We start from the raw sequence: 15,536 nt of genomic DNA, 5'->3' as shown, positions 1-15,536 counted from the left end.
TGTTGAACTGTGTTTTGTATTGAGTCTCAATGGGGGTTTTTTCTAGTCTTGGAATGTATCAGTCAAACTCACAGGGATAATACCATAGTTACGGCTATCCACTGCTGAACAAAGACCCTGACTGTTGTGTTCGGCATGTCTGCCCCTTAGGCATCATGCGTTTAACCCCCTAATGTCGAAGTCCGCGTGGAAATCTAATTAGCATAATTTTAAAAAATCCCCATAGAAATCTGTCAGTTTAAGCTAGAGAGATGTTTTTTTTGCATTGGATGCGTCTCAAATTGCATATCTTGTAATTCCGCATCTGCGATGAAAGGTTACAGAGCTAGAGAGGTGTTTGTCAGACCGTGAGACATCATGAAAACTGGTCGTCTGTCATTTCCGAAACAGGTTGTTCTACACACTAATATGGAAAGGTGAGACTCTTACAAACACGATGGTGTTCTCCGTTTTGCTCTACAACCCCCACAAACATATTTGGACTCCTCTGAAGTCAGTACAGACCATTAGCCAACTTCAGTCTGTTGTGTCCAAACAGGTTGTTCTACACACTAATATGGAAAGGTGAGACTCTCATGAACATTACATGTTGGTTGTTATCCTCTAGGACGCCCACAGGCTTCACAAAACTAGTCTGAAGATCCCCTGGTACCAGTTGAAAAACATGATGGAAGTACAGAACCAGTCAAAAGTATGGACACGCCTACTCATTCCAGGGATTTTCATTATTTTTACTATTTTCTACATTGTAGAATAATAGTGAAGACATAAACTATGAAATAACACACATGGAATCATGTTATAACCAAAAAAAAGTGTTAAACAAATCAAAATATAGTTTATATTTGAGATTCTTCGAAGTAGCCAACGTTTGCCTTAAAACTTTGCACTCTCTTGGCACTCTCTCAACCAGCTTCACCTGGAATGCTTTTCCAACAATCTTAAAGGAGTTCCCACATAACCTGAGCACTTGTTGGCTGTCAGAACCAACTTCCTTTATGATATTTTTTTGTGTATATATTCTTCTGTTGTTCTATGTAGTGTATCTGTTATTACATCTTTATTTGATTTAACTAGGCTAGTCAGTTAAGAACAAATTCTTATTTACAATGACGGCCTAGGAACCGTGGGTTAACTGCCTTGTTCAGGGGCAACCTTTTGGTTACAGGCCCAACGCTCTAACCACTTGGCTACCTGCTGCCCTGGCATGTGTTTGTATGGGACAACAACAACAACAAAAATGGGAACTCAAAATTAAAAATCAAATAGCTAAATGATCCTTGGTGTATGACCTTCTTAAAACTATTCCACATAGCTTAGTAGAAACCCCCCTCCCCCCGGCTTAGACTCTAATGGGTTAATATGATGAAGATGATTAGAGACTCAGGCCTGTCTGTCGAGCTGCAATGGAGGAAAACCTAATTCAATGATGGATGAAAATGGACCTCTCAGAGTTGGACTAGAAGCGGATCGTATTGGGTTGCTTGCTGTGTCGGAGTGGAACTAACTCATTTCTTTAGTGCTGTGATAGAGAGTACGACAACTTTATTCTCCAGGTGATCGTATCCAGTAAGATGTGATGTGTTTATTCTCCAGGTGATCGTATCCACTAAGATGTTTGAATGTTTTGAAAAGTTCAAATGTCCTTCTCTCTCCCCCCAGGTTTCCATAACCTTTGACCCCTTCCTCTACCTTCCCGTGCCCTTGCCCCAGAAGCAGAAGGTCCTCACAGTGTTCTACTTTGCTAAAGAGCCTCACAAGAAACCCATGAAGGTAAGAGGACATATTGGTATCATTCAAATAGCAGATTGCTTCTGTTTTAAAAAAATTTATTTGAAGGATTTTATTTGACTAAGTCTGCTTCCTCTGATTTGTGTCAGTTCCTGGTGAGTGTGAGTAAAGAGAACTCGAGCACAGCCGAGGTCCTGGAGTCCATCTCTCGGAGTGTGAGGATCAAGGCAGAGAACCTGAGATTGGCTGAGGTAGTGAAGAGTCGCTTCCATCGAATCTTCCTCCCATCCAACTCCCTGGACACGCTCTCCTCCTCAGACATGCTCTTCTGCTTCGAAGTGCTGTCTAAGGAGCTGGCCAAGGAGAGGGTGGTGGTGCTCCAAGTCCAGCAGGTAAACATCCAACAGCCTCTCTTGCCGTCCTATAACTATAACACAAGTCCCTAGTGTGTTACCTAGTGTCTGTCTCTGTGTTCAGCTCATCTGTCTCTCTGCCCCCCCCCCCCCCCCCTCCCCTGTCCAGAGGCCTCAGGTCCCCAGTATTCCCATCTCGAAGTGTGCTGCCTGCCTGAAGCCTCCTCTCTCGGATGAAGAGAAACTGAAGCGATGCACCCGCTGCTACCGCGTGGGTTACTGCAACCAGTGAGTCAATAGCTCACTAAATGTTTGCTGTCTGGCACTAATGACACAGAGGCAATTGAATGAGTTAATCTCCCAATAATAACAGAACTATTTCCTGTTCTCCTAAATGATTCAGGAATAGAAAAAAAATATTAGTTTAGTTTTTAATCCAATCAAACTTTTATTCAGGGTTTGCCAGAAAAAACATTGGTCCAGCCACAAGGTTCTGTGTGGGCCCAACATAGAGAACGTGGGGCTTCCCTTCCTGGTCAGCGTCCCTGAGTCCAGACTCACCTATGCCCGGCTGTCCCAGCTGCTGGAAGGATACTCAAGGTATCATTGGGATGTTGATGGATGGATATGAATGCTGCTCTTTAGATATCAGTACAACTTTGCTGATTTAACATGGTTGGACTGTCACTGATTTACTATTTGGTCTCTCCTCTTTCCCCCCCATCTCTCTGTGTAGGTATTCAGTGAACGTGTTCCAGCCTCCCTTCCAGTCTGGCAGGACGTCTCCAGAGGTCACCCAGTGCCTGGCTGACCTTCCCCCTCCAGCAGAGACCCCTGAAAGTGTGGGGTCAGGGGATACGGCCAGGGGCGGTGGGGCAGGGGACTCGGAGCAGGAGGGCTCCTCTCTGGTTCCTGAGGCTCCACTAGAGACAGCCCAGGCCTCAGCACATCCAGCCGGAGACCCAGACGCCCTCTCCACCCACACCACAGACTCAGGTTTCATTGAGGCGTCCTCTGACTCCCAGGGAGAGAAGGAGACCTCCTGTGAGAAGGCTGTCAGACCAGAAGGTAAAGGCAAGCATCTTCTAAAATTGACAATCAATAGTATTGTTTTTACTTTTTTCATTACATTTCTCAACTGATTTATATAGACAAATAGTTTTTTTTTTTTTACCTTACCATGGATACGTTTGTAAACATAGTGTATGTGGACACTCCTTCAAATGAGTGGATTTGGCTATTTTATCCACACCTGTTGCTGACAGGTGTAAAATAGGGCACACCGCCATGCAATCTCCATAGACAAACAGTAAGAATAGCCTTACTGAAGAGAGCAGCGACTTTCAACGTGGCACTGTCATAGGATGCCACCTTTTCCAATAAGTCAGTTTGTCAAATTTCTCCCCCGGTCAAATGTAAGCGCTGTTATTGTGAAGTGAAAACATCTAGGAGCAACAACGGCTCAGCCGTGAAGTGGTAGGCCGCACAAGCTCACAGAACGGGAGTGCCAAGTGCTAAAGTGTGTAGCGTGGAAATAAATCGTCTGTCCTCAGTTGCAACGGCAGCACAAGAGCTGTTCGTCAGGAGCTTCATGGAATGGGTTTCCATGGCCAAGCAGCAGCACACAAGCCTAAGATCTCCATTCGCAATGCGAAGCATCGGCTGGAGTGGTATAAAGTTTGCCGCAGTTGGACTCTGGAGCAGTGGAAACGCGTTCTCTGGAGTGATGAACCACGCTTCACCATCTGGCAGTCCGATGGACAAATCTAGGCACAAAGCGAGGTCCATACAGAAATGCTTTGTCGAGATCAAAGTGGAAGAACTTAACTGGCCTACACAGAGCCCTGATCTCAACCCCATCGAACACCTTTGGGATGAATTGGAACACCAACTGTAAGCCAGGCCTAATCGCCCAACATCAGTGCCCGACCTCTCTAACACTCTTGTGGCTGAATGGAAGCAATTCCCCGCAGCAATGTTCCAACATCTCGTGGAAAGCCTTCCCAGAAGAGTGGAGGCTGTTATAGCAGCAAAAGGGGGACCAACTCCATATTAATGCCCATGATTTTGGAATGAGATGTTCGACAAGCAGGTGTCCACATACTTTTGGTTATTTACAAGCATTTCGCTACACTCGCAATAACATCTGCTAACCATGTGTATGTGACCAATAACATCTGCTAACCATGTGTATGTGACCAATAACATCTGCTAACCATGTGTATGTGACCAATAACATCTGCTAACCATGTGACCAATAACATCTGCTAACCATGTGACCAATACCATCTGCTAACCATGTGACCAATACCATCTGCTAACCATGTGACCAATAACATCTGCTAACCATGTGACCAATAACATCTGCTAACCATGTGACCAATAACATCTGCTAACCATGTGTATGTGACCAATAACATATGCTAACCATGTGTATGTGACCATTAACATCTGCTAACCATGTGACCAATAACATCTGCTAACCATGTGTATGTGACCATTAACATCTGCTAACCATGTGACCAATAACATCTGCTAACCATGTGTATGTGACCATTAACATCTGCTAACCATGTGTATGTGACCAATAACATCTGCTAACCATGTGTATGTGACCAATAACATCTGCTAACCATGTGACCAATAACATCTGCTAACCATGTGACCAATACCATCTGCTAACCATGTGACCAATACCATCTGCTAACCATGTGACCAATAACATCTGCTAACCATGTGACCAATAACATCTGCTAACCATGTGACCAATAACATCTGCTAACCATGTGTATGTGACCAATAACATATGCTAACCATGTGTATGTGACCATTAACATCTGCTAACCATGTGACCAATAACATCTGCTAACCATGTGTATGTGACCATTAACATCTGCTAACCATGTGACCAATAACATCTGCTAACCATGTGTATGTGACCATTAACATCTGCTAACCATGTGTATGTGACCAATAACATCTGCTAACCATGTGTATGTGACCATTAACATCTGCTAACCATGTGTATGTGACCATTAACATCTGCTAACCATGTGTATGTGACCATTAACATCTGCTAACCATGTGTATGTGACCATTAACATCTGCTAACCATGTGACCAATAACATCTGCTAACCATGTGACCAATAACATCTGCTAACCATGTGTATGTGACCATTAACATCTGCTAACATGTGTATGTGACCATTAACATCTGCTAACCATGTGACCAATAACATCTGCTAACCATGTGACCAATACCATCTGCTAACCATGTGACCAATACCATCTGCTAACCATGTGACCAATACCATCTGCTAACCATGTGACCAATACCATCTGCTAACCATGTGACCAATACCATCTGCTAACCATGTGTATGTGACCAATAACATCTGCTAACCATGTGTATGTGACCATTAACATCTGCTAACCATGTGACCATTAACATCTGCTAACCATGTGACCATTAACATCTGCTAACCATGTGACCATTAACATCTGCTAACCATGTGACCATTAACATCTGCTAACCATGTGACCATTAACATCTGCTAACCATGTGACCATAACATCTGCTAACCATGTGACCAATAACATCTGCTAACCATGTGACCAATAACATCTGCTAACCATGTGACCAATAACATCTGCTAACCATGTGACCAATAACATCTGCTAACCATGTGACCAATAACATCTGCTAACCATGTGACCAATAACATCTGCTAACCATGTGACCAATAACATCTGCTAACCATGTGACCAATAACATCTGCTAACCATGTGACCAATAACATCTGCTAACCATGTGACCAATAACATCTGCTAACCATGTGACCAATAACATCTGCTAACCATGTGACCAATAACATCTGCTAACCATGTGACCAATAACATCTGCTAACCATGTGACCAATAACATCTGCTAACCATGTGACCAATAACATCTGCTAACCATGTGACCAATAACATCTGCTAACCATGTGACCAATAACATCTGCTAACCATGTGACCAATAACATCTGCTAACCATGTGACCAATAACATCTGCTAACCATGTGACCAATAACATCTGCTAACCATGTGACCAATAACATCTGCTAACCATGTGACCAATAACATCTGCTAACCATGTGACCAATAACATCTGCTAACCATGTGACCAATAACATCTGCTAACCATGTGACCAATAACATCTGCTAACCATGTGACCAATAACATCTGCTAACCATGTGACCAATAACATCTGCTAACCATGTGACCAATAACATCTGCTAACCATGTGACCAATAACATCTGCTAACCATGTGACCAATAACATCTGCTAACCATGTGACCAATAACATCTGCTAACCATGTGACCAATAACATCTGCTAACCATGTGACCAATAACATCTGCTAACCATGTGACCAATAACATCTGCTAACCATGTGACCAATAACATCTGCTAACCATGTGACCAATAACATCTGCTAACCATGTGACCAATAACATCTGCTAACCATGTGACCAATAACATCTGCTAACCATGTGACCAATACCATCTGCTAACCATGTGACCAATAACATCTGCTAACCATGTGACCAATAACATCTGCTAACCATGTGTATGTGACCAATACCATCTGCTAACCATGTGACCAATACCATCTGCTAACCATGTGTATGTGACCAATTAAGATGGATTTAGTGGATGTCTTTCCCTGTGGATCACGCTGTGTTTTGAGGCTGTGTTTTGAGGCTGTGTTTTGAGGCTGTGTTTTGAGGCTGTGTTTTGAGGCTGTGTTTTGTGTCTAGCTGCTGTGACCGGCTACCAGCAACCATCAGAGTCTGCGTCCAGCCACACCTCTCAGTTCTACATCACCGTCCTCCACTCCAACAGCAAGGAGCAGACACTGGAGGAAAAGGGTCAGGGCCCTAATCTCAAACCTGCCCCTCACACCTAGTCCTAGTGTTAAGACAAAGCTTAAACTTTACCATTCAACATTGAACTCCTTTACGATATGTGTTCTAGAATGTCTTCCTGTTGTTTTGTCACGTTTCCCCTTTACCCTAGAAGAGGCCGTTCTGGACCTCCCTGAGGACTCCAGCCTGGAGCTGGTGTGGAAGAACAACGAGCGTCTCAAGGAGTACGTCCTGGTTCGGTCCAAGGAGCTGGAATTTGAAGAGGACCCTGGGTCGGTCAACGAGACAGCCAGGGCTGGACACTTCACCCTGGAGCAGTGCCTCAACCTCTTCACTAGGCCTGAGGTGCTGGCACCAGAGGAGGCATGGTAGGAACAACACCACTGATCAATGTAGCCTTCAACATACACTAACATGCAGACATACTCAAACAAATGTAGCCCTACAGTCCCACAATGCCATGGACTAACACACATATACTGCACAGTTAACATTCAGACAGTCCTCTTACTGATTTAGGTGGTGTTTTGATGGATTTACAAACCTAACAAACTCTCTTTCTCTCTGTCCCTATCCTTCCCTCCCTCTCTGCCTCACTCTGCCTCTCGCCTCTGCCTCTCGCCTCTGCCTCTCGCCTCTGCCTCGCTCTGCCTCTCGCCTCTGCCTCGCTCTGCCTCTCGCCTCTGCCTCTCGCCTCTGCCTCGCTCTGCCTCTGCCTCGCTCTGCCTCACTCTGCCTCTCGCCTCTGCCTCACTCTGCCTCTCGCCTCTGCCTCACTCTGCCTCTCGCCTCTGCCTCACTCTGCCTCTCGCCTCTGCCTCACTCTGCCTCTCGCCTCTGCCTCACTCTGCCTCTCGCCTCTGCCTCACTCTGCCTCTCGCCTCTGCCTCACTCTGCCTCTCGCCTCTGCCTCACTCTGCCTCACTCTGCCTCTCGCCTCTGCCTCACTCTGCCTCTCGCCTCTGCCTTTCGCCTCTGCCTCTCGCGCCTCTGCCTCTCTCTCTCTCGCCTCTGCCTCTCTCTCGCCTCTGCCTCTCTCTCTCGCTCAGGTACTGTCCAAAGTGCCAGCAGCACAGAGAGGCCTCCAAGCAGCTGCTGCTATGGCGTCTGCCCAACGTCCTCATCATCCAGCTCAAACGCTTCTCCTTCCGCAGCTTCATCTGGAGGGACAAGATCAATGACATGGTCGACTTCCCCGTCAGGTACAGTTGAAGTCGGAAGTTTACAAACACCTTAGCCAAATACATTTAAACTCAGTTTTTCACAATTCCTGACATTTAATCCTAGTACATCTTTCCTGTCTTAGGTCGGTTTGGATCATCAGAATAATAGTAGAGTGATTTATTTCAGCTTTTATTTATTTCTTTCATCACATTCCCAGTGGGTCAGAAGTTTACATACACTCAATTAGTATTTGGTAGCATTGCCTTTAAATTCTTGAACTTGGTTCAAACGTGTCGGGGAGCCTTCCACAAGCTTCCCACTATAAGTTGGGTGAATTTTGTCCCATTCCTCCTGACAGAGCTGGTGTCAGGTCAGGTTTGTTGGCCTCCTTGCTCGCACACACTTTTTTAGTTCTGCCCACAAATTATCTATAGGCTTGAGGTCAGGACTTTGTGATGGCCACTCCAATACCTTGACTTTGTTGTCCTTAAGCCATTTTGCCACAACTTTGGAAGTATGCTTGGTTATTGTCCATTTGGAAGACACATTTGTGACCAAGATTTTCCCTCCTGACTGATGTCTTGAGATGTTGCTTCAATATATCCACATAATTTCCCTTCCTCATTAAGCCATCTATTTTGTGAAATGCACCAGTCCCTCCTGCAGCAAAGCACCCCCACAACATGATGCTGCCACCCCCGTGCTTCACTTTTGGGATGGTGTTCTTCGGCTTGCAAGCCTCCCCCTTTTTCCTCCAAACATAACGGTGGTCATTATGGCCAAACGGTTCTATTTTTGTTTCATCAGACCAGAGGACATTTCTCCAAAAAGTACGATCTTTGTCCCCATCTGCAGTTGGAAACCGTAGTCTGGCTTTTTTGTGGCGGTTTTGGAGCAGTGGCTTCTTCCTTGCTGAGCAGCCATTCAGGTTATGTTGATATAGGACTCGTTTTACTGTGGATATAGATACTTTTGTACCTGTTTCCTCCAGCATCTTCACAAGGTCCTTTGCTGCTGTTCTGGGATTGATTTGCACTTTTCGCACCAACGTACATTCACCTGTAGCGGTATGGCGGTTGCATAGTCACATGGTGTTTATACTCGCGTACTATTGTTTGTACAGAAGAACGTGGTAGGTCTTGGCTGATTTCTTTTGAATTTCCCATGATGTCAAGCAAAGAGGCACTGAGTTTGAAGGTAGGCCTTGAAATACATCCACATGTACACCTCCAATTGACTCAAATGATGTCAATTAGCCTATCAGAAGCTTCTAAAGCCATGACATAATTTTCGGACATTTTCCAAGCTGTTTAAAGGCACAGTCAACTTAGTGTATGTAAACTTCTGATCCAATGGAATTGTGATACAGTGAAATAATCTTTTTGTAAACAATTGTTAGAAAAACTACTTGTCATGCACAACTTGCCAAAACTATAGTTTGTTAACAAGACAATTGTGGAGTTTGAAAAACTAGTTTTAATGACTCAAACCTAAGTGCATTTAAACTTCGGACTTCAACTGTAAATAACATATTATAAACACAACTTCTCATATTATTCCCTTAATCACACTGACCCTGCACTCAATGACTTGAGGGTGAATTCACTCAAACATGTAGTGTTAAATATTTATACAAACACAGATTTACAGCTTGTTTTCTTGTCTTTCAGGAACCTGGACCTCAGTAAGTTCTGTATTGGTCAGAAGGATGACATGCAGCAGCCGCCCATCTATGACCTCTATGCAGTCATCAATCACTACGGGGGCATGATCGGAGGTCACTACACTGCCTACGCACGCCTGCCCAGCGCCCAGAACAGCCAGCGCAGTGATGTTGGTGAGTGACTCTGTTTGACTGAAGTAGGCTATACTGTATTTTAGTAGGCTATACTGTATTTTAGTAGGCTATACTGTATTTTAGTAGGCTATACTGTATTTTAGTAGGCTATACTGTATTTTAGTAGGCTATACTGTATTTTAGCAGGCTATACTGTATTTTAGCAGGCGCTACTGTATTTTCGTAGGCGCTACTGTATTTTCGTAGGCGCTACTGTATTTTCGTAGGCGCTACTGTATTTTCGTAGGCGCTACTGTATTTTCGTAGGCGCTACTGTATTTTCGTAGGCGCTACTGTATTTTCGTAGGCGCTACTGTATTTTAGTAGGCGCTACTGAATTTTCGTCGGCTCTACAGTCGACTCTACTGTATTTTAGTCGTCGCTACTGTATTTTAGTCGTCTCTACTGTTATATTCTGTTCATACTGTTAAAATGATCTCACCTGCCGTCCTCACCTCTACTCTTCCTCCACCTCCCCACTCCTCTTCCTTCCTCCTCTTCCTCCTCCCCCTATTCTCTCCTACACCTTCCCCCTCTCCCTCACCTTCCACCTCCCCTTCCTACACGACCCCCCCCCACCCCCAGGCTGGCGTCTTTTTGATGACAGTACGGTGACTATGGTGGAGGAGAGCCAGGTGGTGACACGCTATGCCTACGTGCTGTTCTACCGCCGCCGCAACTCCCCTGTGGAACGACCACCTCGCTTACTGGGGGCCGAGTCCCCCACCTCTGCAGGAGCCAGCGCCAGCCAGGTGAGGGCGCCATTCTCTACCTCTGAGAGTATCCCTTAGGGAAGTACCAGTATCCATTACATGGTAGTAGAAAAACTCCTCGAGGAATAGTGCATCATGAGGGATTCAATTAAACTCGGCCCAACATGACTCGTTTTGAGGTAGATTTAAATTTCCTGAGATTATATTTTCACCACATGAGTGAGATGTAACACTGTGTTCATTCATCTAGTCGTCTTCATGCAGTGATATTTAGTTGGTTGCTTGTGGTGCTTTTAGAGAAATGAGAAATGATCTCAGTTGTCATTGACAGAGTAATGTGGTTTCTGCTTCTTAAGCTGTGATGAAAGACGATGGATCTAATCTGTTTCAAGGCCATTGGTTTGTTCATCAAGAGTTTTATGCTAGTTTCTAAATTGAATAGCGGCTTTGGAGAAAAGCTGTGCACACGTGTTTCAACTTATTATCCTGAAGTGCCAGACATTGGCTTTCTCTTGTCCCCTTTATCTGATCTGTTTTGGCATCTAAGCAGCATAGTTTTCTGTCCAAATGCTGAAAACAAAGTGAATTGCCTCAGAATTAATAAGGGCTGTATGTTTTCAAACTTTGTGGAAGCTATTTAATGCCTCTGAAAATGAAGATGTATGGTGCATTTTTCTTGTACTCTGATTTAATTTATCTACAAAAAAAAATATTTGATTTAATGTATCTATTAGTTAACTGTTGAAAAGAAAGATGTGATAGTTTCTCTATCCATGTGTTTTCTGAGAGACTCCCCTCACATCGCTCTGAGCTGTCCTCATGCTGTCTGGCTCGTCCTTGACCCTGTGGCCTGTGACACCGTTAATATATTAGACAGAGTGGAGTGGAAGGGGAGGGGTTTGCTGGAGGTCTGGCTGTGGTGAGGTGGCGTTGCTTTAGGAAGAACCAAGCCTTTCCCTGAAGCTGACACAGGTTTCCGCCATCGCAGGCATCTCTGATATGGCAGGAACTGGAGCAGGAAGAGGAGGGTGTTGAAGAGGGCCCCCGGGGCCTGTTCCGTCCCAGGCTGGGGAGGAGAAGAGCAGCCAGGAGGGAGGATGGGGTGGAGGGGCAGGTGTGGCGGCTGCTGCGCCAAAGGATCCCGCATTATTCTGATGACGACTGTGTCCGATATTTTGTCCTGGGTACCTTGGCTGCTCTACTAGCGTTGTTAGTGAACCTACTGTACAGAGCCAACTGGGGCTAAGCGGCCAGTATCACACCCCACACATACACGCTTGTATACTAAAGCAATAATGCACGAGAGGGTGTGGTATATGGCCAATATACCACGGCTAAGGGATGTTCTAATGCACGACACAATGCGGAGTTCCTGGACCACAGCCCTTAGCCGTGGTATATTGGCCATATACCACAAACCACCGAGGCACCTTATTGCTATTATAAACTGGTTACTGAAGTAATTAGAGCAGTAAGAATACATGTTTTGTCATATCCGTGGTATATGGTCTGATATACCACGGCTGTCAGCCAATCAGCATTCAGGACTCGAGCCAACCAGTTTATAAATAGGCTTATATACCAAAAAAATGTAAAGTCTAATGAAATATCCATGCCAATACGAAAACATTTTGTTTTGTAGATGGCCTATAAATCAATATGCTGCTGAACACATTCAAAATGTTAACTAAATTATACACTGCATATCTGTTAATCAAGTCCAATAGCATCTACTAGTAACTTGGCTCAGCAAGGCTTGGCCTTCTTATTTACTGCAGTCCATAATGTATGTCCCTATAAGATACGTTAAATTCTAGTTCAAACCTACTTCAGCCTTTTATGTGTCCATGCCAAGTGTCTCTCTCTCTCTCTCATGTAGGTTTTCAGTACAAAAATCTGAAATGCGTGTTTCGTAATGGTTAGTCCTATGTTTTTGCACAAGAGATGCTGCGGAGAGGACTTGAACTAGGGTATAGGGTTTAAGTCCTACTGTGATAGTGTTGAGTGGGTGAGGGAATAAGATATTGTAATCCTTTAGCTCCATCCCAGGGTGGTATGATGGGCTCCGCCTTGCTTTGTGCAGTCATGACTTTGTACTGTAACCTGAAGACAGCTAAAATGTGTGTTTTGCTTTAATGAATACAGAGTGTTTTAGACTCACTGTAAGCTAGTATGTGCCTTCTGCTTGTTTGTCACACTGCTGATTTATTTTAGATTTTATGTTGTCAATGGTAAGCTCTTAATTCAGCGGTTGTATTGTTTTCTGTCCACTAGGGTTGGGCTCAATTCGAATTGGAGGCTGTTAATTCAGGAAGTGATTTGAATTTAAAATTCAGACATGTATTTTTACATTATTTTTCGAAATAGATAACTTTAACTTTTCAGTTTATTGAGAAGTCATTGAAAATAAATGCAATTTTTTTTCTTCAGGTTATTGCATTGTAGGTTTTGTTTACTTCCTTCCTGTTTACTTCCTGAATTGTGACTGCCTTATGTTCGAATTGAGCCCAACCCTGCTGTTCATACGTTTTCCTTATCCTTGTCAGACTTCATGAAAGCCACTTGTTTAACCTTTTTAAATGTGCTTCTTTTTTTGGGGGTGAAATAGCTAGATATGTCAGAGCTTTACGACTGTTTGTGCAAAATAATACGTGCGCTGATGTACAGTATGAAGCTGAAGCTTAGTAGTGACGTCAACTCATTAGGTGGACGGCATCAGCTTTCTATCAATGAAAATTGCTACACTTAATGATTATCTGTGTTGCTGGTATATGGACTAACCTTCTGTAACAGTGTTGTAGTAATATGTTCAAGTCTCAGGGATATCACACTGCACTCTGTCATGCCTCTCCAGCTGTAGATGGGCTTGGTAAATTCACCATCTGCTATCAATGCCCAGTATGTCTCAGCGGTTTATCCAGTGGTTTGCCTCAGTGAAATGTCGACACAAGGAAATGTGAATAATCTAGGCTCCCTACAGATGGCAAAGATTCCCTATGGTTGTGGGTGTAAAGTGAAAGTTACTGATGTAAGGAAGTGTATATTTTATAGCAGAAATATTTACTAGATTGCTGTATAGAAATTGTACAATTTTAAATGTGATCTTAATAGTCACTATTATTTAAAGAAAGTGGGACATTTCCTAGCAATAATGTGTACAGGTCCTTCCATCTTAATGCTGCCCCAATAAACCAACACTTGTACTACTTTTCAAAATAAAATGTCAACCTTTATGCTGTCTTAATGAATATTATTTTTTAGTAAACGAACATGGAAATCGTCCATCCAATTGGAACTGGGTTTTGTTAGTGGCTGCAAGGAATATGTCTGTCAGTCCAGTGCGTTTATGCTTTTGGATGCGTAACAGACCAGATGGGTCTGGTCTTCCTGAAAGGGAACTGGTCCACAGAAAAGCATGATTTGTAACACTCCTTTATTTTACAGGCCTCTGGCCAGGCACTCTTTGGGACTGACCTGGACCCTGAAGGACCCCCTCCGCTGACCCCAGAGGTGACCTCTGAGCTGTTTGGACACTCTGGCGAATGTTCTGCTCTGTCCTACAGTAACATGGAGGAGGTGGACTAAGGTGTGACTGAAGCTCCACCGAGCTGGCATAAGGCTCCAGCTGTGGACCGATGCCAGCAGCAACATTGCGAAATACACTCCTCAGTAAACAACACTAATAAACTGGACGTCTTCAAAGCGTCCCCTCAGTGGTGCAATGCTAAACATGTCAGAAGTGGATTTGTGGGGAAGGAAGGACCAGTACATGTCACCACAGATGTGGACATACCAGCTCATGCTGGTTATGTAGTAATATTCATGCAACACATTTATACACACGTGTGTGCGCCCACACACACACGCGCACACACACACACACAGCTTGTTTGCACATACAACAAAAGCCTCCACACACTCCTGTTTCCCCAGAGCCTCCGGGTTGCAGCCTGTTGGCTGATGGAAGAGCCCACCTAGACAATGTTGGTGGCCATGCCGCTTATGACCCCCTTTTATCCCATGATAAACGGGTGTCTGGTTCAGAGGTCACAAAGGATGTGGCTAACATCAAACAACCCCGCCCCCCCCACCCGGCCTGTTGGGATTGAGGGAAAATTGTGATGTGAGAGGATTGGACATGTGTGTCTGGGTGTGTAAGCATTTGAGTGTGGTTTTTTTCCCGCTTCTCATCAAGGTTTAGTCTGGTCTGTGTTGTGATTCTGTAAGCTGGGTACCGATATAGTGTAATGGGTGCAGAAGTTGTTTATTTTATGTTCATACAGAGGACAAAAAGTAACTGTCTTTCTGTTGACTATTTTCATACCACATCTGGATTTAGTTGCTTTGCTTTAGATTTTAAAACATTTTAAAAACATTTTTACTTTGTAATTTATCCAATCCTGTGGATGTAATTTTTTGGGAAGAAACTAACTTGATACACACTGAAATGTGCATGTAGATACACAGTAGCCGTACAATAGAATGCTGTTACCACTTCTGCTACATATCTTCATTTCTGTTTGAGTACTCTTGTATACCCCTCCCTTCATTTGTATTGGACTGCATATATAACGTTGGGGGTTAATGAGAATGTGTATAAGATTATACATTGTTAATATAAATTAAACACTTTTTGAGAAGCGCTAACGGGTTATTTGAATACACACTCTGATTCAGTAGGAACGTGAATAAAGTTGCCTGGAAACTTTTTGTTTTTACCCTCCGTTTCTACCATTTTCTGTGTTAAAATTGTTGGTCCTCCAACCTGCACTTCTTTTACATGGCGCTTGTTACTGTATTTGCTTTCAGACTCCACACATTACGCA

At 44.0% G+C, this 15,536-nt stretch overlaps 1 protein-coding gene across 16 annotated transcripts in view; it reads left to right on the top strand.

Annotated features, from left to right (window-relative positions):
• Positions 1 to 15,428, top strand: part of LOC109869091 (ubiquitin carboxyl-terminal hydrolase 19) — a 35,244-nt gene extending 19,816 nt beyond the window's left edge. For 5 of the 16 annotated variants that reach the window (XM_031803559.1, XM_031803561.1, XM_031803567.1 and 2 more), the window contains 11 exons: positions 1,663 to 1,773; positions 1,881 to 2,123; positions 2,254 to 2,372; positions 2,541 to 2,684; positions 2,821 to 3,158; positions 6,889 to 6,999; positions 7,148 to 7,364; positions 8,046 to 8,198; positions 9,831 to 9,997; positions 10,583 to 10,749; positions 11,699 to 13,943. In XM_031803559.1, coding sequence (XP_031659419.1) covers positions 1,663 to 1,773; positions 1,881 to 2,123; positions 2,254 to 2,372; positions 2,541 to 2,684; positions 2,821 to 3,158; positions 6,889 to 6,999; positions 7,148 to 7,364; positions 8,046 to 8,198; positions 9,831 to 9,997; positions 10,583 to 10,749; positions 11,699 to 11,956 — 2,028 coding nt within the window. In that variant the 3' untranslated portion in view covers positions 11,957 to 13,943. Of the gene's footprint in view, positions 1 to 1,662; positions 1,774 to 1,880; positions 2,124 to 2,253; positions 2,373 to 2,540; positions 2,685 to 2,820; positions 3,159 to 6,888; positions 7,000 to 7,147; positions 7,365 to 8,045; positions 8,199 to 9,830; positions 9,998 to 10,582; positions 10,750 to 11,698; positions 13,944 to 14,154 lie in introns of those variants that run through there. The other 11 variants (XM_031803574.1, XM_031803572.1, XM_031803570.1 and 8 more) reach the window with 7 other exon arrangements.
• Positions 15,429 to 15,536: the final 108 nt, after the last annotated feature.

The sequence above is a fragment of the Oncorhynchus kisutch genome, linkage group LG24 (genome assembly GCF_002021735.2).
Source record: "Oncorhynchus kisutch isolate 150728-3 linkage group LG24, Okis_V2, whole genome shotgun sequence".
Lineage (NCBI taxonomy): Eukaryota > Metazoa > Chordata > Actinopteri > Salmoniformes > Salmonidae > Oncorhynchus > Oncorhynchus kisutch.
Note: the sequence above shows the minus strand (reverse complement) of the source record. Positions and strands in the feature narration are given on the sequence as shown.